The sequence below is a fragment of the Scyliorhinus canicula genome, chromosome 19, assembly GCF_902713615.1.
Source record: "Scyliorhinus canicula chromosome 19, sScyCan1.1, whole genome shotgun sequence".
NCBI lineage: Eukaryota > Metazoa > Chordata > Chondrichthyes > Carcharhiniformes > Scyliorhinidae > Scyliorhinus > Scyliorhinus canicula.
The window spans coordinates 4,479,747-4,507,484 of NC_052164.1; the positions used below are offsets into that span (position 1 = coordinate 4,479,747).

The window sequence follows — 27,738 nt, forward strand, 5'->3', positions numbered from 1 at the left end:
TGCTGGCACGTGGGAACCACAGCAGCCAATCTGCTGTCAGCAAGATCCCACAAACAGCAATGAAATAACTGTTGGGATAATCTGTGTCAGCCCTCACTCCATTAAACACGGACTTCAACATATATGGACGACTGCTTGTGGTTAAGGTGTCAGCTGTGGCTGAATTGGCATCACTCTAGCCTCCAAAGTGAGAAGCTCAGGGGGCCAGTCATGCTCCAGAGATTCAGCGACATGATCCTGGCTTATCCTCGGCTGCAGTACTGAGGGAGTGCAGCGCTGGCACAAACATTAAACTCAGCCCCTATCTGCTCCTTAAATTGCAAGTGAAAGACCGCATGGCACAACAACAAAAAAGAACAAGGGCGTTCTCCACAGTGTCTTCGTCAATATTTATCCCTCAGGGCAGCACGGTGGCCTAGTGGTTAGCACAGCTGCCTCACGGCGCCGAGGTCCCAGGTTCGATCCCGGCTCTGGGTCACTGTGGAGTTTGCACATTCTCCCCGTGTCTGCGTGGGTTTCGCCCCACAACCCAAAAATGTGGAGAGTAGGTGGATTGGCCACGCTGAATTGCCCCTTAATTGGAAAACATAATTGGGTAATCTAAATTTATATTACAAAAATATATATTTATCCCTCAACCTACATCACTGAAAAAGGTGATTCTCTGGGTCATTATCATGTCTTTGTTTGCGGGAGTTTGCTGTGCAGAAATTGGCTGCTATTTCAAGTGACAACAAAAATACTTAATCAGCTGTAAAGTGCTTTGGAACAACCGGAGGTTCTGGAAGACGCTACAGAAATGCGGGAACTTTCAGCCTCGCTCATCAACAATTGAGAAATCCTAGAAGGGTCCTCTCATTTTAAAATAAATTTAGAGTACCCAATTCTTTTTTTTTTCCAATTAAGGGGCAATTTAGCATGGCCAATCCCACTACCCTGCACATCTTTTGGGTTGTCGGGGGGTGAGACCCACGCAGACACGGGGAGAATGTGCAAACTCCACACGGACAGTGACCCAGAGCCGGGATCGAACTTGGGACCTCGGCGCCGTGAGACAGGAGTGCTAACCACTGCGTCACCGTGCCGCTCTGAAATCCTCGAAGGATAAAATTGCACCTGTCCCTTCATAACAGTGTGAATCGAAGAGGAGGGGGAAGGGTTAATGAAAAATGGTTAATGAAAAATAAAACAATCAGCTGAACCATACCATTCTACAGTGAACTCAGATCTCTGATTGGTAATTTGGAGTATTTTACCGCACTTATTGTATAAACGTCAAAGTCTGTCGTAAAACCGATCTAAGTACAGTGGAGAGAAGTTTGCTTAATTAGCCTTTACAAATAATATGTGCAGAGAAAGGTCAGATCTAAATGTGTTATATTTCATTCAGTTCCCTCATTTAGGCATCAGTGTCCCTGGTAATCTAACAGGCACTGTTCATTTTTCCAGTTGACCCATTCTGAGTGCAGTTATTTGAATTTTCGGTGCAAGCTGTCGGATCTCATCACTTCCCCAATGCACTTGTGGACATCAATGCCAGATGGGGGTGTTTTTATTAGCTGCTATTGTCTGATCAGTTGCACAGGGTAACACAGAGCAGAGTGCGTGCCTGTGGGTTACGTCCACTGACAGTGAAAGATTCATTCGCCAATTAATCGAGATCAGATTGAAACTTTCCTTCCAAAATGAAATTATGATCCAGTTGGATGAACAAGGCTCTAATGCATTCCTCAATTATGTGTGTGTGAGAGAGAGAGAAACAGACAGGCCCGCAGAGCCAAAACACAGATACAGACAGAGCAAGAGCACAGGGTAAAGAGAAAACGCAAGAGAGTGAGAATGAGTGTCAACCAGACACCAAAAGAAGACATAGCGGCAGCATGGTTGCACAGTGGCTAGCACAGTTGCTTCACAGCTCCAGGGTCCCAGGTTCGATTCCCCGCTGGGTCACTGTCTGTGCGGAGTCTGCACGTTCTCCCCCTGTCTGCGTGGGTTTCCTCCGGGTGCTCCGGTTTCCTCCCACAGTCCAAAGACGTGCAGGTTAGATGGATTGGGCACGATAAATTGCCCTCGGTGTCCAAATGATTTGGGTGGGTTTAGTGAGTTACAGGGTTACGGGGATAGGGTGGAGGCATAGGTGTTAGTGGGGTGCTCTTTCCAGGGGCTGGTGCAGACTCGATGGGCCGAATCACCTCCTTCTGCACTGTAAATTCTATGATCAAAAGCATGAGAGGCAGACAGAGTTAGAGATCAAAAAGGCACAGAGCAAGAGAGAGAGAGTGAGTGACAGAGAGAGAGAGTGAGTGACAGAGAGAGAAAGTGAGAGACAGAGATAGAAAGTGAGAGACAGAGAGGGAAAGTGAGAGACAGAGAGAGAAAGTGAGAGACAGAGAGAGAAAGTGAGAGACAGAGAGAAAAAGTGAGAGACAGAGAGGGAAAGTGAGAGACAGAGAGAAAGTGAGAGACAGAGAGAGACAGAGAGGGAAAGTGAGAGACAGAGAGGGAAAGTGAGAGACAGAGAGGGAAAGTGAGAGACAGAGAGAGAAAGTGAGAGACAGAGATAGAAAGTGAGAGACAGAGAGGGAAAGTGAGAGACAGAGAGGGAAAGTGAGAGACAGAGAGAGAAAGTGAGAGACAGAGAGAGAAAGTGAGAAACAGACAGAAAGTGAGACAGAGAGAGAAAGTGAGAGACAGAGAGGGAAAGTGAGAGACAGAGAGGGAAAGTGAGAGACAGAGAGAGAAAGTGAGAGACAGAGAGGGAAAGTGAGAGACAGAGAGGAAAAGTGAGAGACAGAGAGGGAAAGTGAGACAAAGAGGGAAAGTGAGAGACAGAGAGAGAAATTGAGACAGAGAGAGAAAGTGAGAGACAGAGAGGGAAAGTGAGAGACAGAGAGAGAAAGTGAGAAACAGACAGAAACTGAGAGACAGAGAGAGAAAGTGAGAGACAGAGAGGGAAAGTGAGAGACAGAGAGAGAAAGTGAGAGACAGAGAGGGAAATTGAGACAAAGAGGGAAAGTGAGAGACAGAGAGAGAAATTGAGACAGAGAGAGAGAAAGTGAGAGACAGAGAGAGAAAGTGAGAGACAGAGAGAGAAAGTGAGAGACAGAGAGAGAAAGTGAGAGACAGAGAGAGAAAGTGACAGACAGAGAGAGAAAGTGAGAGACAGAGAGAGAAAGTGAGAGACAGAGAGGGAAAGTGAGAGACAGAGAGAGAAAGTGAGAGACAGAGAGAGAAAGTGAGCACAAGATCCCTTTATGGAGTTGGGTTGCTCCGAAATTCAGCTGCTAGCATCTCAACTTGTGCTAAATTCTGTTAATCTAGTATCCCTATGCTCTCCGATTTCCACTGGCTCTTTGCCCGGACACACCTCTATTTTAAAATCCTCACCCTTATATTCAACCCTTCCCAAAATCTGTAATCTCCTCCATCCCTACAACCCTGGAGATCTCGGATTCTGGCTTTCTGAACATTCCTGATTTAAATTGGTCCACTATTAGCCGCCATGCCTTCAGATCCGCATGCCCTCAGCTCCTGAATTCCTTTCTTCAACCTCTCCACACCTTAAAACCCATGGGCGCGATTTATCGGCTGTGTCCCACCAGAAAGGCTTCCCCGGGATTTCCGTCGGCTGCTAGCTTCGCGAGATCTAACCAGATCTCCCAAGATGGACGGCACGGTGGCGCAGTGGTTAGCACTGCTGCCTACGGCACCGAGGTCCCAGGTTCGATCCCGGCTCTGGGTCACTGTCCGTGTGGAGTTTGCACATTCTCCCCGTGTCTGCGTGGGTTTCACCCCCACAACCCAGAGATGTGCGGGGTAGGTGGATTGGCCACGCTAAATTGCCCCTTAATTGGAAAAAATTAATGGGGTATTCTAATTTTTTTTAAAGTAAAAAAAAAGATCTCGTGAGACGTCGCGATCTGGATCCCGCCCACAATGGGCAGGTCCCAGTCTCACGCGTGAGTTTAAGAACTCAGCCGATGCACGATCGATGGCCACTCGATATCTATCGGCCTTGCCACGGAGTCTCCAGCCGAGCGCCAATTCGTACTGGGTGGGACCAGGCGTACCGGCACTTGGGGGTCACCCAGGTGCTCAGAGGCACCCAGGTAGCAGGCCTCTGGCCTGGCTGGTACCTTGGCACTGCTGGTGTGACCTGAGAACCTTGACACTGCCAACCTGACTGTGCCACTTGGGCACCATGGCAGTGTAACCTGGGTGCCAGCCTGGCACTGCCAGGGTGCCCTCATGGCACTGCCCAGCTGGTGGCACACTGCCAGGGTGCCCACATGGCACTGCCCAGCTGGTGGCACACTGCCAGGATGCCAGTGCCAAAGTGCCAAGCTGCCATTTTTTCTGCACTGGGGATCTGACCTGTGGGGTGCATTGCCGGTATATGATGGGGTGTGGGGTGGGGGAGGGGGCGAGGACCCCACAACAGGTGAATTGGGGCATTGGGGGGTCCGTGGGTCTTGTTGGGGGGTCGGGAGATTAGGGCACAATTTTAAAATGGCGCCCCAATCTCCTCCGGCACTGAAGAGTTCTGCTCATCGGAGCTTCTCAATGAAGGATATGCAGCTAAGTGTGGCCTCAGAGGGGCGTTCCCCACCAGCGCTGAACCCCCCCTCCCCCCAATGTCGTTGAATAGGGGAGTCGTTCACGGCACTACAGTCATGACTTAATGAGGCGACTCTCTGGTGTGTTTGTCGTAAATGTCCGGGAGCCTATTCTGCACCCCCCCCCCCCCCCTTAATGTTTCGAGTCCATGATTCTTCTTCAGAGCTGAAGAGAGGGAGAAATGCGCTGGATTTTATACTGCTGAAGAGGGGGTGGAGCAAAATAGAAGGCAAGTGCTTTGTGGGAGTTCAGGATAGATTTGACAAAGATGTCATGGGCACAAGACAAAGGGAGTGATAATGGTAGTCTTAAAGACTAAAGAAGGTGCTAATAGTGGCAGAAAGGTAAGGTTTGGAAGCAGCTCTGTTAATGAACATAGGACATACAATGCAGAAGGAGGCCATTCGGCCCATCGAGTCTGCACCGACCCACTTTAAGCCCTCACTTCCACCCTATCCCTATAACCCAATAACCCCTCCTAACCTTTTTGGACACTAAGGGCAATTTAGCATGGCCAAATCCACCTAACCTGCACATCTTTGGACTGTGGGTGGAAACCGGAGCACCCGGAGGAAACCCACGCACACACGGGGAGGACGTGCAGACTCCGCACAGACAGTGACCCAGTGGGGAATCGAACCGGGACCATGGAGCTGTGAAGCCACAGTGCTATTCACTTGTGCTACCGTGCTGCCCTAAATAGCAGACAAAGGTCAGCACTCTATGAAAGCAAAAGATAAGAACAAGTTACAGAGGGGAAAAAATAAGATTTAAAAATTGAAATTGAGGAGAGGGTTCATGGTCTGAAGTTGTTGCAGTATTTGTATGTTAATGTTTAAATATTATGTATCCCATTCCTGAGCAGGCAGGACTGCGTTCAAGTCTGTGGGATGAATTGACTGGGATAGACTTCCTGATAATGTACGAATGTTCCTCCGAGAGAAGGGGGTCTGAGAGACCCCAGTCAGTGTGCAGAAATGTTCTTGCTCAAGGTTAGACGTCCGTGTTAGATTTACAGAGCTGTCTCAGATGGAGAAGGGTCAGAGTGAGGGTCTGTACTGCCCTCAGGAGAAGGGTCAGAGTGAGGGTCTGTACTGCCCTCAGGAGAAGGGTCAGAGTGAGGGTCTGTACTTCCCTCAGGAGAAGGGTCAGAGTGAGGGTCTGTACTGCCCTCAGGAGAAGGGTCAGAGTGAGGGTCTGTACTGCCCTCAGGAGAAGGGTCAGAGTGAGGGTCTGTACTGCCCTCAGGAGAAGGGTCAGAGTGAGGGTCTGTACTGCCCTCAGGAGAAGGGTCAGAGTGAGGGTCTGTACTGCCCTCAGGAGAAGGGTCAGAGTGAGGGTCTGTACTTCCCTCAGGAGGAAGGTAGTTGCTGGGGATTGTTGTTATTTATAACCTTGTAGCAGACCCGAGTCAACCCCCGAGTTCTCGGTGCGTTTTATGGAACTGTTTCCAATTCTGAAGAGGAGCAAGATCTGAAGTTTGGAGTCAGCTGAATATTGTAAGTGGAGTTACTGAGGCAGGGTCAAGCCTGGACGTTTGCCCAGGGTCACTCAATACAAATGGGGCTAGGTCACAGGTTCAGATTCATTCCGAAGGAGACACTAGGACAAAATGGAGAATTTCTTCCCCACGGAGGGTTTTGGGTACTTTACCATAAGGGGGCTTTTAAGGAACAGAGGAGACTAGGGCAGCAGGGTAGCATAGTCGTGAGCACAAATGCTTCACAGCTCCAGGGTCCCAGGTTCGATTCACGGCTGGGTCACTGTCTGTGTGGAATCTGCACGTTCTCCCCGTGTGTGCATGGGTTTCCTCCGGGTGCTCCGGTTTCCTCCCACAGTCCAAAGATGTGCGGGTTAGGTGAATTGGCCAGGCTAAATTGCCCTCAGGGTCCAAATTGCCCTGAGTTTTAGGTGGGGTTACTGGGTTATGGGGATAGGGTGGAGGTATGGGCTTGGATAGGGTGCTCTTTCCAAGAGCCAGTGCAGACTTGATGGGCCGAATGGCCTCCTTCTGCACTGTAAATTCTCTGAAACCTATGAAACTAGAAATGGTGTTTGAAAGGATTTAGACGCCCGCCTCGTTGTCCAAGTTTTCAGTCTGTTGGGTACTCAGTAATAAACTTTCCTTGATAATGTTTCAGCCTCGTGCCTTGGGGTTTTTGCTTTGATAATGGTGCTATATAAATGCAATCTGCTGTTGTTAAGCATTCAGGAACATTGGACCAGGAAGAGACCCTTCAGCCCCTCTAGCCTGCTGCACCATTCAGTGAGATCCTCGAGGATTTGCAGCCTGACCGTGTCACAGGGGATCAGAGACAGATTTGAAAAGTGAAAGTGAGGGGGAAGGTCAGGGTTGGCGGATTGGGGCAGATACCGTCAGCTGAGAAGCTGTTACTGGACTGGCCACTACCCCTGCTGCCATGTCTCTGATTGGACAAGCCACATCGGCTGTTTTAGAAAGGAGACCAATTTAGAAACATTTTTTTTGCAATTCCAAGAATTGGGAATTTGAGTCCGTCCAGTTTACATTATCCTGAAGGATGATTTGGGGGCCTGAGCAGCAGAGGCCACATTTCCTTCGTTTATTGATTATCCTTTAGTGTGGATTATACAGAGAGCAGCCACGGTGCAGTGTCAGGGTCCAGATTCTCTCCCTCTCTCTGTGTCTCTCTCTCTGTGTCTCTCTCTGTCTCCCTCTCTCTCTGTCTCATTCTCTCTCTGTCTCATTCTCTCTCTGTCTCATTCTCTCTCTGTCTCCCTCTCTCTGTCTCATTCTCTCTCTATCTCCCTCTCTCTCTTTCTCCCTCTCTCTCTGTCTCCCTCTCTCTCTGTCTCTGTGTCTCTCCCCCTGTTTCTCTCTGTTTCACTCTCTCTGTTCTCTCTGTCTGTGTGTGTCTCTCTCTCTATCTGTATCTCTCTCTCTTTCTGTCTCCCTCTCTGTGTCTCTCCCTGTGCGTGTCTGTCTCCCTCCCTCTGTGTATGTCTCCCTCCCTCTCTTTCTGTCTGTCTCTCTCTCTGACTCTGTGTGTCTCTCTCTCTATCTCTCTGCCTCTCTCCTTCCCTCCCTCTCTCTGTCTCTCTCTCTCCCTCCTCTGTCTGTTTCTCTCTCTCTGTCTCTCTCTCCCTCTCTCAGTCTGTTTTTCTCTCTCTGTCTCTCGCTCTCCCTCCCTCCCTCCCTCTCTCTCTCTCCCTGTCTCTCTCTCTGTCTCTCGCTCTCCCTCCCTCCCTCCCTCTCTCTCTGTGTCTCCCTCTCTGTGTCTCGCCTCATTAACGGCTGTAGCACAGTACAATCTGTTCTGTTCAGAGAGGTGCACAATCGGATGGGACACCGCAGCCACTCACACACTCGGTGATCCAGTCGAGAGAGCTGCTGGAGCTCACTCCCCAATCCGCCCTCCATCTCTCACTGCGGCCACAACAGCACTGGGAGGAGGCAGAGACCCCCAGGGGGCAACGGGGGGGGGGGGGGGGGGCAGAGAGACCCCCAGGGGAGAACGGGGGGGGGCAGAGAAACCCCCAGGGGGGAACGGGGAGGGGGCAGAGAGATCCCGGGGGGGGAGATCCCTAGGGGGGAAAGGGAGGGCAGAGAGACCCCCAGGGGGGAACGGGGAGGGGGCAGAGAGACCCCCCAGGGGGTATGGGAGGGGGAGAGAGACACCGGGGGGGAACGGGGAGGGGGCAGAGAGATCCCGGGGGGGGGGGGGGGCAGAGATCCCAAGGGGGGCAGAGAGACCCCCAGGGGGGAACGGGCAGAGAGATCCCCGGGGGGGGGGGAGGCAGAGACCCCCGGGGGGGGAATGGGGAGGGGGCAGAGAGATCCCGGGGGGTGGGTGGGCAGAGATCCCTCGGGGGGAAAGGGAGGGCAGAGAGACCCCCGGGGGGAATGGGGAGGGGGCAGAGAGATCCCGGGGGGGGAGGCAGAGACCCCCGGGGGGAATGGGGAGGGGGCAGAGAGATCCCGGGGGGGGGGCAGAGACCCCCGGGGGGGAACGGGGAGGGGGCAGAGAGATCCCGGGGGGGGGAGGCAGAGACCCCCGGGGGGAACGGGGAGGGGGCAGAGAGATCCCGGGGGGGGGGGGCAGAGATCCCTAGGGGGGAAATGGGAGGGGGCAGAGAGACCCCCCAGGGGGTATTGGGGGGGGGGAGAGAGACCCCGGGGGGAACGGGGAGGGGGCAGAGAGACCCCCCAGGGGGTATGGGGGGGGGGAGAGAGACCCCGGGGGAGAACGGGGAGGGGGCAGAGAGATCCCGGGGGGGGGGGCAGAGATCCCAAGGGGGGCAGAGAGACCCCCAGGGGGGAACGGGCAGAGAGATCCCGGGGGGGAGGCAGAGACCCCCGGGGGGAACAGGGAGGGGGCAGAGAGATCCGGGGGGGGAGAGGCAGAGACCCCCAGGGGAACGGAGAGGGGGCAGAGAGACCCCGGGGGGAACGGGGAGGGGGCAGAGAGACCCCCAGGGGGGAAACGGGGAGGGGGCAGAGAGACCCCCAGGGGGGAACGGGGAGGGGGCAGAGAGACCCCCAGTGGGGGAACGGGGAGAGGGCAGAGAGATCGGGTGGGGGGGAGAGGCAGAGACCCCCCAGGGGGAACGGAGAGGGGGCAGAGAGACCTCCAGGGGGCATGGGGTGGGGGGTGGGGGGCAGAGAGACCCCCAGGGGGGAACGGGGAGGGGGCAGAGAGACCCCCAGGGGGGGAACGGGGAGGGGGCAGAGAGATGGGGGGGGAGAGGCAGAGACTCCCCAGGGGGAACGGAGAGGGGGCAGAGAGACCCCCAGGGGGTATGGGGGGGGGGGGGCCGAGAGACCCCCAGGGGGTATGGGGTGGGGGGGGCCGAGAGACCCCGGGGGGAACGGGGAGGGGGCAGAGAGACCCCCAGGGGTTATGGGGGGGGGAGAGAGACCCCGGGGGGGAACAGGGAGGGGGCAGAGAGATGGGGGGAGAGGCAGAGACTCCCCAGGGGGAACGGAGAGGGGGCAGAGAGACCCCCAGGGGGTATGGGGTGGGGGGGGCCGAGAGACCCCCAGGGGGTATGGGGTGGGGGGGGCCGAGAGACCCCGGGGGGAACGGGGAGGGGGCAGAGAGACCCCCAGGGGTTATGGGGGGGGGGCAGAGAGACCCCGGGGGGAACGGGGAGGGGGCAGAGAGACCCCCAGGGGGGGGAACGGGGAGGGGGGGGAGGGGGGGGGACAGGGCTCCAGACATTCACCGCAAACACATCACACAATGGCCTCATTGGAGCAGTGATGTGGAGATGGGGAATTGTGCGCGGACTCCATTTGAACTCGGATTCAATAAGCAGCTGGGGGGGGGTGGGGTGGGGTGTGGGAGTGGAGAGACTCCGTTGGAGCCGCTTTATCACATCCCAGCCACAGCGTCACCTCAAGCTGCAGGGACTGTGACGCAGGCTTCTACTGTGCACAGCAAGATCCCACAAAGGGCTCCGCCATGACTGGGCGAGCAGCAGTGCAGAGGCCGCTCCGTGCAGGCCTGCTGTCCTGGAACAACACCCCATCACCCTGTGCTCCAGACTGGACTGACAGTCCACACCATTAGGGCAGAGTGTGGCTCCAGAGGAGGGGGTCTGTGCTCGTGGTCCTTGCACACTCACCTCACACTCACCTCACACTCCATTCTCCACTATTGCCTCTGGCAGAGCTGCAAACCCTCTCGGAATTGAAGATTAATCTCAGTCGATAGCACCTTCACCTGGGAGTGGGGCAGGTGTGAGTTCAACTCCCATTGGGGAGGCTTGAGCATAACAAATGTGACAATTTGCAGTGCAGTATGGAGAGAGTGCTGCTCTGCCAGAGGTGCCTCTCCTTCACATGAGATGTTAAAGCAAAGTCCCATCTGCCTGCTCGGGTCAACGTAAAAGATCCCATGGCACTATTCTAAACAAGAGCAAAAGAGTTCTCCCCGGTGTCCTGCTCAATGTTTATCCCTTAATCAAACACCACAAAAATCAGATTCCTGTTTGTCTGAACTTGCTGTCTGCAAATTGGCTCCCACATTCCAACAGTAACTACATCTCAAAATTACACCATTGGGAGTAACGTGTTTTGGGATGTCCTGAGGTTGGGAACGGTGCTATGGAAATGCAGGATTTTATTTTATTGGCCATAGTAAGGCAGAGCACTGCAAAGATGGGAATCGGGCAATCAATAGGGAGTATCTGGGGGGGGGGGGGGGGGGGGGGGGGGGGGGCAGGTGGTGAAAACTCCAGGAATCTCTCCAACGAGAGTTGGCAACCCAATCCCTCTGACTCCCACTCATCACCACATCAGAAGATGCCAACTTGGCTTCTATTCCCTGACGTTAGAAGATTGAGGGGTGATGTGATGTTTAAAATGTCAAGAGGGGTATGCAGCAACTTTCCCTCCGGCGGAGGCATCGAGAACAATTGGACGTGATGTATAATTTAGAGCTGGGCCGTTCAGGAGCAAAAATCAGGAAAACACCTTTCCAGCCAAAGGCTGGTGTGAACCTGGAATTCCATCCCCTGGAAAACTCTGGAGACTAGGGGTCAACTGGAACTTTCAGGGTTCATAGATTTTAGATGGATCAGTGGATCAAGGGATCTGGAGCTAAGATGGATGTAGTTGAGGTACAGATCTGTCATAGTCTGATTGGATGACAGAACAGGCTGGAGGAGCTGACTATCTCCCCCCTGTTCCTGTGAAAACAATGACTCCTCCTGGATGCTGTTTATTCCAAGTATGGGCAGAATCTCGATTTGATTGCGGTTCAAAAACAGATTTTCACCAGATTTGAATTTGCCAAAGTAAATTAAAAAAGAAAGTAATTTGTGGCTGTTAGATTAATAAGTAAACCTTTGGTTAAATGTTTCCTGATTATTAGACTCTGTTCTCTTCAGTATCCCCTTCTAGTGTAGTAACACTAAATTGGGCAGCACGGTAGCACAAGTGGCTAGCACTGTGGCTTCACAGCACCAGGGTCCCAGGTTCGATTCCCCGCTGGATCACTGTCCGTGCGGAGTCTGTATGTTCTCCCTGTGTCTGCGTGGGTTCCTCCAGGTGCTCCGGTTTCCTCCCACAGTCCAAAGACGTGCAGGTTAGGTGGATTGGCCATGATAAATTTCCCTTAGTGACCAAAACATTTAGGAAGGGTTATTGGGTTACGGGGATAGGGTGGAAGTGGGTTTAAGTGGGTTGGTGCAGACCCGATGGGCCGAATGGCCTCCTTCTGCACTGTATGTTCTATGTTGTTCTATGTCCATCTTCGTTTCCATTTCAGTCCATGCTCTGAGTGCATTCTGTCCTCTCTCATTTCCTTTGGGATGACATCGCTCTGGATTTCTCTCTCCCGCTCATTCTCAGGGTCCCACTGTACATCCTGTCAAAGGGTTCTTGCCCGCTGAATTCCTTGTCCAGCTTATACCAGTTTTATACCTTCCTTCCTGCATTGAAAACTCCACTCCAAATCTTGCACTCCCATTCCAGGTGCAATGGGTGGGCCATTCAGCCCCGAGTCCAGTCCACCACCATTCCATGGTATAATGATTGATCTGTATCTTTACTCGATCTACCTGCCTTGTTCCCAGTCACCTGTTACATCTCTCTCCCTCCCAGCCTCTGGTTAATCTCTCTCAGGCTCCTGTTTCGCCCACTTGCCGCTGATGAGCGGACAAGGTCTATTCCATAGCTCTTGATTTCCACCCATCCTGACTCCTCCAGCACTCGTCTCCAAACCCTCTCTGTGCTTCTCCCAGTCCGAGTGTGGCACTTGCACTGAATGCAACTGCGGAAGCACATTAAAAGTCAGGTTTCCCATTCTCTGGGGAGCCCGTACTAACTGATGGGATGTCTCAGATTTGGGTCATTTTTTCCCCCCAGGTCTTTTAATTAGGAAAATTAAGAGATAATTTGAAGTGCAAATGTTCATCAGTGTCGCACCGTAACACACAAATACATCAGGCCTACAATTTGATATTAACGGAAATTACTGATTCTGTCTCTGCACACATTGATATATAAGCAGAATCTACAATCAAGTCTCTTTGCTCCAACATCTCTGCATAACTCCCAAAGAATAGGCTACACAGAGAGAGGGAAGAGAAAGAGACACACACTCATAATGCATAATGATTGGGAAATAACTGCTGTGTTTCAGCAACCTCCATGTGATGCATTGTTGGTGTCAGGCTCCTTGTATGGGTTAGAAACACAAGTAGTTACTCAAACTCACCAATCACGATGGTGTATCTCCTTCGCCAGTCTTCTGTCACAGGCTAATGGACCAATCAATTCAAGCCTTTGTGCAGCACAGGTGACCTGAAGTTGAACTGGTGAATAATCGCGCGAGACGGGAAAATCGCTGGCACTCATGAAGAGATTATTCACAGCCTTTAGGGCTTTGGTATTGTGTTTGAATCAGTCCAGGGACAGAGAAAGAGAGAATGGATTTTCTCTCTCTGTCTGACGCTTAAGTAGATAATTTAACAAACATTTGCATTTATTCATTATTTCTTCAATGACTGCATTAAACCTGTATTTATACAGCAGTACTGTACTGCATTGCTAATTATTTCCTCATAATCTCACTGCAAGGACATGGTTATTAGTAATGCCGCACTGCAATCTCCAGACAGGGTCTCGAGTCCAGGAGTGTCGCTGTGGCCATCAAACACAAAGCAAATGGAACATAGCGTCTCATGGTTTAGTGAGAATGCTGGATTCCCTGGGCAGGGAGTGTACAGGAAAGGTGGAGAGGGAGGAACTCATCAGCGCAAGGGAACCATCTTCCCAGCAATTTTCCATCCATTGGTTTACAAACAGTTGGATAGATGGATGGAATAGTACCTTCAGTTATACTCCAGAGAGAAGACGGTCATCGGGGGAACTCAAAACACCACAGAAAGCCTACCTGTCATGGATATCAAACCCATAGCGAAGGAACTCAGCAAAATTATTGACTTGTTTGTCATGGTTTTAAGAGGATGATTCGGAAGATTTCCCCACCTGACTTTGGTCCTTACTCCTCACAACATACATAGAAACATAGAAAATAGGTGCAGGAATAGGCCATTCGGCCCCTCGAGCCTGCACCACCAGTCAATATGATCATGGCTGATCATGCAAATTCAGTATCCCACTCCCACTTTCTCTCCACACCCCTTGATCCCTTTAGCCCCACAGGCCACGTCCAGCTCCCTCTTGAATATATCCAATGAACCGGCCCCAACAGCTTTCTGTGGTAGAGAATTCCACAAGTTCACATCTCTCTGATAGACCTTGTCCTTCAGGTGCAGAGTCCAGGTCAGCCGTGATAGGACTGAAAGAGAACAAATCCGACCACTCCTGTCACCCATTAGCCCCAAGCGCATGGAGAGCTAAATCGAACCCAGCAAATTGAAATGACATGGTGATGTGACGTGGTATGATTCGCATCAGGGTATCTCGGTTGGGTTAAGCTCGCTGGCGGATGGCCATTAAATGTGGAAAAAGGCCATCAACCAGTGATCCACTGCTGATCAAAAAACTAAAAATACTGGACAATCTCAACAGGTCTGACAGCATCTGCGGAGAGAGCAGGGAGCGAATGTTTCGAGTCTGGATGACAGGTGCTGTCAGACCTGTTGAAATTCTCCAATATTTTCAGTTCCTGTTTCAGATTGCAGCATCTGCAGTACTTAGCCTGTGTCTCGCTGCTGATCACTGTCCAGTGACCCCTGCGACATATCAAAACAGAGATTTGCATTTCCAAAATACCTTTCACCATCTCATGATGTCCCAAAATGATTTGGTGAAACATAGTCAGTCAGGACATTTGACAACCAACTTCTACACGGCAAAGTACAATTAACAGCAACTAGAAAAATTATGAGATCATTTGTTTTCAGTGATGTTGTTTAATTAATAAATATTTGCCAGGACATTGGGGATAAATTCCCTGCTTTTAAAAAAAATAATGGGATTGTTTATGCCTAGCTCAGAGGGCAGACTGGGCCTCTGTTAACAGCTCATCTGAAAATGGCAAATCTGAGTGTGCAGCATTCCTCAGCATTGCTCTGGGGTGTTCGTTCAGATTATATTATCAAATCTCTGCAATGGGTCCCTGGAACCATGATGTACTGACTAGGAGGCAAGGGGGTGGCCATTGATGGCATGTTCACAGTGTGGAATTAACAATGATCAGAATGTTTGTTTGTTTTTTAAAATAAATTTAGATTACCCAATTCTTTTTTCCAATTAAGGGGCAATTTAGCGTGGCCAATCCACCTACTCTGCACATCTTTGGGTTGTGGGGGTGAAACCCACGCAGACACGGGGAGAATGTGCAAACTCCACACAGACAGCGACCCAGGGCCGGGATCAAAACAACTATCAGAATGTTGAAAGTGAGGGGACGGACAGCTTCAAAGATCACAAACAGACAAAATGATTGGTTCATTGCCTTACTTTACTCAGGATGCGGATCAGATCTCCTCGCTTAAATGACAGTTCATCAGGTTCCTCACAAATGCAATCCCACAGTCCCAGGTAGAAGCTTCCATAATCAACACTGGTATTTCCTTCAAAAAGTGAAAAGAGGAGACATTATAACGATTGAAAGATTTATTCAGGCTATTTAATGCCGTTTCTCAATGAACCATAGGTGGGAGTTAGGCAGATTATAAGTGAAGAGGAAAGTGGATCACAAAACGGGAACTGCAGGTTGAGCTTTTTAATCAAAGCCACCCCTTCCTTCATGTACAAACAAGTGGACTCCCACACGCCCATTATCGTTATGTAATCACCTTTAAAAACCCTTTACGTCAACTGTGTTCAACTATTAGCCTGAGCAACTAGAATGTATTCCAGCTGTTTGAACTCCCCCAGTCAAAAATGTTTGTGAAGAACTGATATACCCCACACCCCTCGCTGTAACACTGATATACCCCACATCCCTCACTGTAACACTGATATACCCACACCCCTCACTGTAACACTGATATACCCCACACCCCTCACTGTAACACTGAGATACCCCACACGCCTCACTGTAACACTGATATACCCCACACCCCTCACTGCAACACTGATATACCCCACACCCCTCACTGTAACACTGATATACCCCACACCCCTCACTGTAACACTCTGATATACCCCACACCCCGCAGTGTAACACTCTGATATACCCCACACCCCTCACTGTAACACCCTGATATACCCCACACCCCTCACTGTAACACTCTGATATACCCCACAACCCTCACTGCAACACATGATATACCCCACACCCCTCACTGTAACACTCTGATATATCCCACACCCCTCACTGTAACATTCTGATATCGCCCACACCCCTCGCTGTACAGTCTGACATACCCCACACCCCTCACTGTAACACTCTGATATACCCCACACCCCTCACTGTAACACTCTGATATACCCCACACCCCTCACTGTAACACTGATATACCCCACACCCTCACTGTAACACTGATATACCCCACACCCCTCACTGTAACACTCTGATATACCCCACACTGCTCACTGTGACACTCTAATATATCCCACACCCCTCACTGTAACGCTCTGATATACCCCACATCCCTCACTGTAACACTGATATACCCCACACTGCTCACTGTGACACTCTGATATGCCCCACACTGCTCACTGAAACACTCTGATATACCCCACACCCCTCACTGTAACACTCTGATATACCCCACACCCCTCACTGTGACACTCTGATATACCCCACACTGCTCACTGTAACACTCTGATATACCACACACTGCTCACTGTAACACTCTGATATATCCACCACCCCTCACTGTAAAACTCTGATATATCCCACACCCCTCACTGTAACACTCTGATATTCCACACACCCCTCACTGTAACACTCTGATATATCCCACACCCCTCACTGTAACACTTATATATCCCACACCCCTCACTGTGACACTCTGATATACCCCACACCCCTCACTGTAACACTCTGATATACCCCACATCCCTCACTGTAACACTGATATAACCCACACCCCTCACTGTAACACTCTGATATACCCCACACCCCTCACTGTAACACTCTGATATACCCCACACCCCTCACTGTGACACTCTGATATACCCCACACTGCTCACTGTAACACTCTGATATACCCCACACTGCTCACTGTAACACTCTGATATACCCCTCACTGTAACACTCTGATATACCCCACACCCCTCACTGTCACACTCTGATATACCTCACACCCCTCACTGTAACACTCTGATATATCCCCCACCCCTCACTGTAAAACTCTGATATATCCCACACCCCTCACTGTAACACTCTGATATACCACACACCCCTCACTGTAACACTCTGATATATCCCACACCCCTCACTGTGACACTCTGATATACCCCACATCCCTCACTGTAACACTGATATAACCCACACCCCTCACTGTAACACTCTGATATACCCCACACCCCTCACTGTAACACTGATATAACCCACACCCCTCACTGTAACACTCTGATATACCCCACACCCCTCACTGTAACACTCTGATATACCACACACCCCTCACTGTAACACTCTGATATATCCCACACTGCTCACTGTAACACTCTGATATACCCCACACCCCTCTCTGTAACACTGATATAACCCACACCCCTCGCTGTAACACTGATATATACCACACCCCTCACTGTAACACTGATATATCCCACACCCCCCACTGTAACACTCTACTATACCCCGCACCCCTCACTGTAACACTCATTTAACTCACACCCCTCACTGTAACACTGATATATACCACACCCCTCACTGTAACACTGATATATCCCACACCCCCCACTGTAACACTGATATATCCCACACCCCTCACTGTAACACTCTGATATACCCCAAGCCCCTCACTGTAACACTGATATAACCCACACCCCTCACTGTAACACTCTGATATACCCCAAACCCCTCACTGTAACACTGATATACCCCACACCCCTCACTGTAACACTCTGATATACCCCACCCCCCTCACTGTAACACTGATATATCCCGCACCCCTCACTGTAACACTCTGATATATCCCACACTGCTCACTGTAACACTCTGATATATCCCACACTGCTCACTGTAACACTCTGATATATCCCACACTGCTCACTGTAACACTGATATACCCCACACCCCTCACTGTAACACTCTGATATATCCCACACCCCTCACTGTAATACTCTGATATATCCCACACCCCACACTGTAACACTCTGATATACCCCACACTGCTCACTGTAACACTCTGATATACCCCACACCCCTCACTGTAACACGCTGATATACCCCACACCCCTCACTGTAACACTCTGATATACCCCACACCCCTCACTGTGACACTCTGATATACCCCACACCCCTCACTGTAACACTCTGATATACCCCACACCCCTCACTGTAATACTCTGATATATCCCACACCCCTCACTGTAATACTCTGATATATCCCACACCCCACACTGTAACACTCTGATATACCCCACACTGCTCACTGTAACACTCTGATATACCCCACACCCCTCACTGTAACACGCTGATATACCCCACACCCCTCACTGTAACACTCTGATATACCCCACACCCCTCACTGTGACACTCTGATATACCCCACACCCCTAACTGTAACACTGATATACCCCACACTGCTCACTGTGACACTCTGATATACCCTACACCCCTCACTGTAACACTGATATACCCCACACCCCTCACTGTAACACTCTGATATACCCCACACCCCTCACTGTAACACTCTGAGATACCCCACACCCCCATTGTAACACTCTGATATACCCTACACCCCTCACTGTAACACTGACATACCCCACACCCCTCACTGTAACACTGATATACCCCACACCCCTCACTGTAACACGATGATATACCCCACACCCCTCACTGTAACACTCTGATATACCCCACGCCACTCACTGTAACACTCTGATATACCCCACACCCCTCACTGTAATACGCTGATGTCCCCCACACCCCTCACTGTAACACTCTGATATATCCCACACCCCTCACTGTAACACTCTGATATACCCCACACCCCTCACTGTAACACTCTGATATACCCCACACCCCTCACTGTAACACTGAAATATCCCACACCCCTCACTGTAACACTCTGATATACACCACACCTCTCACTGTAACACTCTGATACACCCCACACCCCTCACTGTAACACTGATATATCCCACACTGCTCACTGTAACACTCTGATATACCCCACACCCCTCACTGTAACACTCTGATATACCCCACACCCCTCACTGTAACACTGATATATCCCACACTGCTCACTGTAACACTCTGATATATCCCAGACCCCTCACTGTAACACTGATATACCCCACACCCTCATTGTAACACTGATATACCCCACACCCCTCACTGTAACACTGATATACCCACACCCCTCACTGTAACACTCTGATATACCCCACACCCCTCACTGTAATACTCTGATATATCCCACACCCCACACTGTAACACTCTGATATACCCCACACCCCTCACTGTAACACTGATATACCCCACACCCCTCACTGTAACACTCTGATATACCCCACACCCCTCACTGTAATACTCTGATATATCCCACACCCCACACTGTAACACTCTGATATACCCCACACGCCTCACTGTAACACTGATATACCCCACACCCCTCACTGTAACACTCTGATATACCCCACACCCCTCACTGTAACACTGATATACCCCACACCCCTCACTGTAACACTGATATACCCCACACCCCTCACTGTAACACTGATATACCCCACACCCCTCACTGTAACACTCTGATATACCCCACACCCCTCACTGTAACACTCTGATATACCCCACACCCCTCACTGTAACACTGATATACCCCACACCCCTCACTGTAACACTCTGATATACCCCACACCCCTCACTGTAACACTGATATACCCCACACCCCTCACTGTAACACTCTGATGTACCCCACACCCCTCACTGTAACACTCTAATCTACCGCACACCCCTCACTGTAACACTCTGATATACCCCACACCCCTCACTGTAACACTGATATACCCCACACCCCTCACTGTAACACTGATATACCCCACACCCCTCACTGTAACACTCTGATATACCCCACACCCCTCACTGTAACACTGATATACCCCACACCCCTCACTGTAACACTCTGATATACCCCACACCCCTCACTGTAACACTCTGATATACCCCACACCCCTCACTGTAACACTCTGATACACCCCACACCCCTCACTGTAACGCTCTGATATACCCCACACCCCTCACTGTAATACTCTGATATACCCCACACCCCTCACTGTAACACTCTGATATACCCCACACCCCTCACTGTGACACTCTGATATACCCCACACCCCTCACTGTAACGCTCTGATATATCCCACACCCCTCACTGTAACACTGATATACCCCACACCCCTCACTGTAACGCTGATATACCACACACCCCTCACTGTAACACTCTGATATATCCCACACCCCTCACTGTAACACTCTGATATACCCCACACCCCTCACTGTAACACTCTGATATACCCCACACCCCTCACTGTAACACTCTGATATACCCCACACCCCTCACTGTAACGCTCTGATATACCCCACACCCCTCACTGTAACACTCTGATATACCCCACACCCCTCACTGTAACACTCTGATATACCCCACACCCCTCACTGTGACACTCTGATATACCCCACACCCCTCACTGTAACGCTCTGATATATCCCACACCCCTCACTGTAACACTGATATACCCCACACCCCTCACTGTAACACTCTGATATATCCCACACCCTTCACTGTAACACTCTGATATACCCCACACCCCTCACTGTAACACTGATATATCCCACACTGCTCACTGTAACACTGATATACCCCACACCCCTCACTGTAACACTCTGATATATCCCACACCCCTCACTGTAACACTGATATACCCCACACCCCTCACTGTAACACTCTGATATATCCCACACCCTTCACTGTAACACTCTGATATACCCCACACCCCTCACTGTAACACTCTAATCTACCGCACACCCATGTAATGGAATGCCTGAAAAATCCAGTTGGGCATCATGGAGCAACCTCTTTGCCCAGAGAATGCAGAGGGCGGTGGACGGAATATGAATGTATGAGGGGGAAGGGAATAGCGGATATGTTGATAGTGTGATGTGAAGAGGGGTAGACGGAGACTTGTGTGCGGCATATTCCCAGCAGAATGGACCAGTTGGCCTGAGTAGGCTGATTTTGTAATTTCTGATGTTTCTGATGTAATTACTGATGCCATGGATACGGCACATTTCATATCGATGAATTGTGATTAGAATAGCCATATTCCAGAAACTTTTGGAGTCAAGTCCTTTGCATGGAAAATGCTTCAAAGCCAAATATATATTGTATTCTCTCACAGTACGTAGAGTGGGAAAAAAAAATCAATTTTCCCAGTGTTTTTGCTTCTTTATCATTTTGTTCTGCTATAAGAGAACCAAGTCTGGGGTCATTAGGCTGTTTGAACTGTATTTGCCATCATCCCGAGACATGGGGCATATTGCATTACCATAAAATGCTCGTTTGTCTTATATTAACTTAAATAGCTGACAAGAAAGCTATTAAGTAATCAGTGATACTGAGGCAAAAGAAATGCCTTTTCCAGTCCCTGCCTGGGTATCATTCCAAGTGTGAGAGAGAATGTCGGCTGCTGACTCCCACAGGTTTTTCAGTGCCTTGTGAAATACTGAACGTGCCCCAGGCTACAGGAACACAATATCAGAATTTTCTTTTTACGATCAACATGGCAAAAATTCATCATGAGAAATACAATTTTATTTTTTTTTAATATGCAACTTTATCGACCTTGAAACAGCTATTACATTCTTGTGTAAGGCATGCCAGTTAATTGCAACATAGCTTCATAACAGAAAGCTAAAATGATTTGTTTTCATTCCTGCATTCTATTTTTACCTCATTCCAATTTACCGCACATTTAATGTTGAGCACCCTAATTAGTGCGCAGAAATATCCGATGATTATACTGAATTTTAAAGCATAATCTTTTTAACCACCAATTTCACGCAGAGTGTAGAACAACGGAACCGATCATTCGGCCAAATGGTCAATGCTGGTGTTTATGTTCCATAAGAGCCCCCCTCATCACCTCACACTATCAGCATAATCTTGGATTCCTTTCTCCCTCGTGTACCTATCAAAACTTCCCACAAACATACCTATGATATTCACTTTAACTCCTTAATAATAATCTTTATTATTGTCACAGGTAGGCTTACATTAACACTGCAATGAAGCTACTGTGAAAATCCCCTAGTCGCCACATTCTGGCGCCTGTTCGGGTACACAGAGAGAGAATTCGGAATGTCCAATTCACCTAACAAGGACGTTTTTCGGGACTTGTGTGAGGAAACCGGAGCACCCGGAGGAAACACATGCAGACACGGGGAGAACGTGCAGATTCTGCACAGACAGTGACCCAAGCCGCGAATCGAACCCGGGACCCTGGCGCTGTGAAGTAACAGTGCTAACCACTGTGCTACCATGCCCCTTCATATGGTATTGAGTTCAAAATTCTCATCACTCTCTGTCTAAACAGGTATTTTCTAAATTATGCCCTTCTCTCTGCAAGGTGCCCACTTGTGCTGGGTGTCCATGGGCACCCAGGTCCTCTGCCATGCATTGCCTATTTGCCAGATCAGTGAATGTTGGCAAGCAATTCAATTTCAAGGACTTTGGGTGAGGAGTGAGCGCGTGGGATAGATCTGAAGAGCTAGCAATGACACAATGGGCTGAATGGCTACCTTCTAGCTGGATGGTTCTACAATTAGTTCAAAATTATATTTCAAGTATTGCTTCACCACTGCACAGCCTGACTGCAAAAAGACAATAGAGGAATCGGTGAGGAGGGAGCAAAGGGCAGAGGTCAGTATGTCTTATGAGAGGTGAAGAAGGTTACTGAGAGATAAATTAAAGTTCCTGCATTACAGCTGGCAACAATCACAACCCTATAATCTGCTTCATACAATACATCCGGTCGACTCATCACTGCTTTATATTTTCTCCCAGTTAAAGCATCTCTTATTCTCTGTATAAATCACCCATAGTCCACAATTAAGTCCAAGACTAAACTTTGCTCCTCGCTCCCCTTTATTCTACATATGAATCATCAAACCTGTTTAGATTACAGCCTGAACCTCACTCCCTGGTATCCATTACTCTGAATATAAACCACCCAAACCCCTCGATTAGATATCAGTTTGTAACTCACTCAGTTATTCTATATATAAAACTCCCAAACCCCTCGACTAGATTTTAGCTGGTAACTGATTCCTGGGTATCTGTTATGCTCTATACAAATTACCTATTGTACACGTAATACATTTGTAGGTAAGTTCTTATTTGCAGTTTTAACAAAGCTGTTACTAAAAATTCAGATAATAAAGGTTTAAAATAGCAAATAAAAGGAATTTGCTGTATGAAGTACCTGCTTATTAATAACACTGGGCATGAAATCCACGATTTACAGATGGACAGAGATAAGAGATAGAAAGATAGGGTAAGGGAGAAAGGGAAAAATAGACAGAGTGATTTTTTTAAAAAAGAGACACGGATCAAGAGAAAAATGGACAGAAATTTCTACCTAGCGCAGAATGAGACGAGAGTGAGACACAGGAAGATCTATAGAAATTGAGACAGAGTTGAGAGACAAGGAAGGAGAGATTTAGATGGCGTGAGATTGGAAGAGGGAGGGAGAGATTGAGTGGAAGATAATTAGTTTGGGAGGGAGGAAGAGATCAAGAGGTACAGTGAGTTTGGGAAAGGGAGGAAAAAATTAAGAGGAAGGTAATGATTGAATGAGGGAAAAAGATAAATGAACAGGTCCTAGAAGGGAGACATCAACGGTAGGAGAGACGGGATGGGGAGCTCGAGGAAGAAATGTTGAGATCGTGGCGACCTACAGAAATTTGGGATTCATAAAAGTTCACAGATGGAAACATTCACCGATGTGAATTATAGAGTGAGATAAAAGCAAGGTTGGTAAATTATACACAGGAAGCAGAATGGGTGGTCACTGCTGTAAAGTTGTTCCATTTCAGGGCCTGTCATGTCCATACAAAAACACCATCAGTTCAGCCTGACCATCCCTCCCATCGGAAATACACATATGTTACTCCCTCCAGGGCTGAAATGTATCCACTGTGGCATAAGGAAAGAGAATGGGCACAGTAATCAAACTCAGACTCGTCCGCCAAATGTACTAAAGGATGAAGAAATATATCCTATTCTATTCAATTAGAATTTCATCACTGTAAACAAATTGTGATTAAAGCAGGATTATCGGCTGGATACCATGCTGGAGAGTGGGTTTGGAGCCAAAACTCCATCATCAATCTCAATGTTCTGACTCCCTCGCTTTAAATCAATGGGGGGAGAACGATGCACCCCACTGCCTCCTCTCCCTATCCAGAAAAAAACTGGCTGCCACCTAAACACTCTCCTTTAGTTGGATTCCCTGGCCTCTGAGATCAAGAGGGGCCTTGAGACTATCTCCCCCCCCTCTCCTCCAGACCTCCCGGCAAATCCAGACCAGTGGCTAGAGCAGTTCAAACCCCGTGCACAGGAAAGAACTATTTTGAATTTCTTTAGCGCCTTTCACAACCTCAGGACCATCCCAGAGATCTTTTCAGCCAGTGAAATACCTATTGAAACAGATTCACTGTTGTAATGTAGAAACACAGCAGTAATTTCTCCACAGCAAGATACCCCACAAACAGCAATGTGAGGATGGTCTGCTTTTTAGTGATGTTGGTTAAGGGATAAATATCCATCCAGGACACTGCAGAGAAACCCCTATTCCTCTCCAAAATATTGTTTTTGTGTTCTTTTACATTAAATCTAGGCTTGCAGAAGGAAAATGGCGTCTCGGGCACACTTTCGGTGCATCACTTTATCTTGATTTGCATGTTAACAAAGGCTGATATTTTACAACAAGATCTGGCAAATTGAATCTTGTCTACGGTCAATATGTGGGTCATTTTATGTCAAATGGCTATTCGTACTACAGAGTGACCATGAGCCCTCCTTGTTGGGTTTACATCTTGCTCACAACAAACCTCTCCCAATGTGCTTCACAGACACCTAATCCAACACGTTGATGTTGTACAGAAGGGATATTCAAAACTTTGGTTAAAAAGGGGATTTTTAACAGGCTTTGAAAAAGAGAGTGGAAGATGGAGGAGCAGTATGTTTTAGGGAAGGAATTCCATATTTTGGGACTTAGGAGGCTGGAGGTAAGGCTACTAAAATCAGGCCTAAGGGAGGAGGGAATAATGACTTTATTTGTTCTGTAACTGCCAGCCATTCATTCAGTTGCCTGCATTTACCACGGGCACTCCCTCCCTAACCCTCTTTGCCCCTCCCCTCCCTCTCTTCCTTTACGTCATTCCTTAAAACCTACCTCTTTGACAAAGCTTTTGGTCACCTGTGCTACATCTTCTATGGATCAGTGGCAATTTGTGTGTGATAACACTCCTGTGAAGCACCTTGGGTGTTTTCCTCTGTATAGCTGGTATATAAATGCAATTCTAACTGCTTGTATCCAGTCTTTTCAGGTACTTTCAGATTCACACTTTTCTCTCCTTTCTCTTGGCACCATCCTCTTCCCTGTTGAAGAGGATTTGTCTTTGGCCGAGTCTGGTGGGGGGTCTATTTTGGGAATACATGGCCATATCTTCCCAGCAGAGTCGGCTCCGTTGAGTGAGGTGAGGAGAAGATGGGAGAGTGAATTGGGTCCCATTCTGGATGGTGAGCTGTGCAGTGACGCCCTTTGCAGGATCTATCACACGTCTTCAGGTGCTCGGCTAAGTCTGATTCAATTCAAGGTGGTTCATCGGACACATCTGACTAAAGTGAGGACGAGTAGATTTTTCTCTGGGGTGGAGGACAAGTGCACGGGCTGCTCCTGGGGTCCCGCTAACCACACTCATATCCTCTGGTCCTCTTTCTTCAATACCATGTCCGAGATACTCAATATCGATTTGGATCCATGATCTCTGCTGGTTGCCACAGTCTTGCCAGTGCTCAGTCGGGGCTGAAGATCGATGTCTTCGCCTTCGCTCTATTGATAGCCCTGAGACTAATTCTGCCTGGGTGGAGGTCTCCTACTCCGCAGGGTTTGGTGACCTTCGGCACGATCAAATGGCCTCATTGCCTCCGGCCTGAATCCGAGCGAGCCGGTTAGATTGCGGGAGAGTCTGGAATCGGGAAACGCAGACGCCAATCGGTTTCTGATGTAACCAGCCCACTCCCGTTGGCGAGATCTGGATCCCACTGTGGCATGGTGAGGAACCAATAATGACCAGCTAAGGCCCCATCCCATTAACGGGAAGGATCCCATATTAGCAGCCTCCCACCATCTAACCGGCCCTCCACGAGTGGCCACTTCCAGGCACTTCTGCTTGTGGGGGCAGTTAGATATTGGGGCACCCTTTCAAACTGATTGCCCAATATCAGAGGAGCTGGTTTGGCCAGCGAGTTCAGCTCGCCAGTGATGAAAATAATGCTGAGTGCGGGCTTGATCTAGGAGAAACTCCCCAGCGTCCAAAAAGTGACTAAGGGCGCGATTTTCCCTAAAGGGAACAGAGTCCCCGAGCGAGAGCATTTAGTCGCGTGTTTCCTGGTGCTTGCAGTGCCAGGAAACACACGGCTATTCAACACAAAAGGGACCTGAACGGTGAACACGCAGCTGAGGCTGCACATAGCCCCGATTCGTACAGTGGGGTACTCCGCTTGCCGGAACCTCCTAGTGTAGCGAGTGATCGAGACACCAAAACACAATCCTCGACCTCTTCCCCCCCCCCCCCCAAGATTCACCTTGCAATGTCTGGCGAGGTTGCATTGGATTGGATGAAGCGTGGCGTCGATCCCGGGAGCGGAGTCTCCCGGCTTTCACTGGGCACGCACTGCTGCGGTGAGCTGCTTTTCTGGTGCAGCGTGGCTGATGGATCGCGCCCTAAGTGTGGTTAGATAGCGGTAGGGAACACGTCGACAGAGCCAGCGGGAAACTCCCAGTAAATCCAGCCACAAGCTGCACTTGGAAACTTTTCCATTAGATTGCGCCCCTCATGTCTTTTTTACATTTGAAGAAAGTTATTGGGCGCGATTCTCCGCTGCCCACGCCGGTTGGGAGAATAGTGGGAGGGCCTCCCGACATTTTTTGCGCCCTCCCGCTATTCCCCCCCCCCCCCCTTGCCCGACCCACGTCACGAATCGCCGCTCGCCATTTTTTACGGCGGGCGGCGATTCTCCGCGGCCAATGGGCCGAGCGGCCGGGCCTTTACGCCCGCTTTTTCACGGCAGCAAACACACCTGCTTGCTGCCGTCGTAAAGACGGGAGCTGGATGCCCGTTTGGGGCGGGAGCACCACCGTTGTGCTCGGGAGGTGCCCACCGATCGTTGGGCCTGCGTCCAAAAGGGACGCACGATTTCCCCTCCGCCGCCCGACAAGATCAAGCTGCCACATCTTGTCGGGCGGTGGTGGAGAAATGCGGAACCGCGCATGCGCAGGTTGGAGCCAGATGCACGTCATCTTGGCGCGCGGCCTTAATGACGGTCGTTAAGGCCGCGATGCCGTGATTCCCGGGGGGGGGGGAATCGGGTCCCGGGAACGGGCGTGAAGGCTGCCGTGAAACACGGCCAGTTTCACGGCAGCCTTTACGACTCTCCGCATTTGCGGAGAATCTCGCCCATTAGGTAAATTGAACATTCTGAATTCTCCCTCTGTGTACCCAAACAGGCGCCGGAGTGTGGCGACGAGGGGATTTTCACAGTAACCTCATTGCAGTGTTAATGTAAGCCTACTTGTGACACTAGTGAAGATTATACAGAACACCATTAGTGGGTTGGTAGAAGGGTTCTACCTCTGCTGGCAGCCATTCATTTCCCTTTTTAAGGAGCTTTTTAAGGAGCTGGTCACCATCAGCTGTTAGGGGGTTTAAGTTTAGCTTTGGCGTTAAAGTTAATTTGTGCTTTTGATTGTTAATCTCTTTC

At 49.6% G+C, this 27,738-nt stretch overlaps 1 protein-coding gene across 3 annotated transcripts in view; it reads right to left on the reverse strand.

The window, feature by feature from the left end:
• LOC119954415 (src kinase-associated phosphoprotein 1-like) overlaps positions 1–27,738 on the reverse strand; it is a 511,846-nt gene that overhangs the window by 63,708 nt on the left and 420,400 nt on the right. For all 3 annotated transcript variants that reach the window (XM_038779618.1, XM_038779616.1, XM_038779617.1), the window contains one exon: positions 15,035–15,147. In XM_038779618.1, the coding sequence (XP_038635546.1) occupies positions 15,035–15,147 (113 nt within the window). The remainder of the gene's footprint in view (positions 1–15,034; positions 15,148–27,738) is intronic.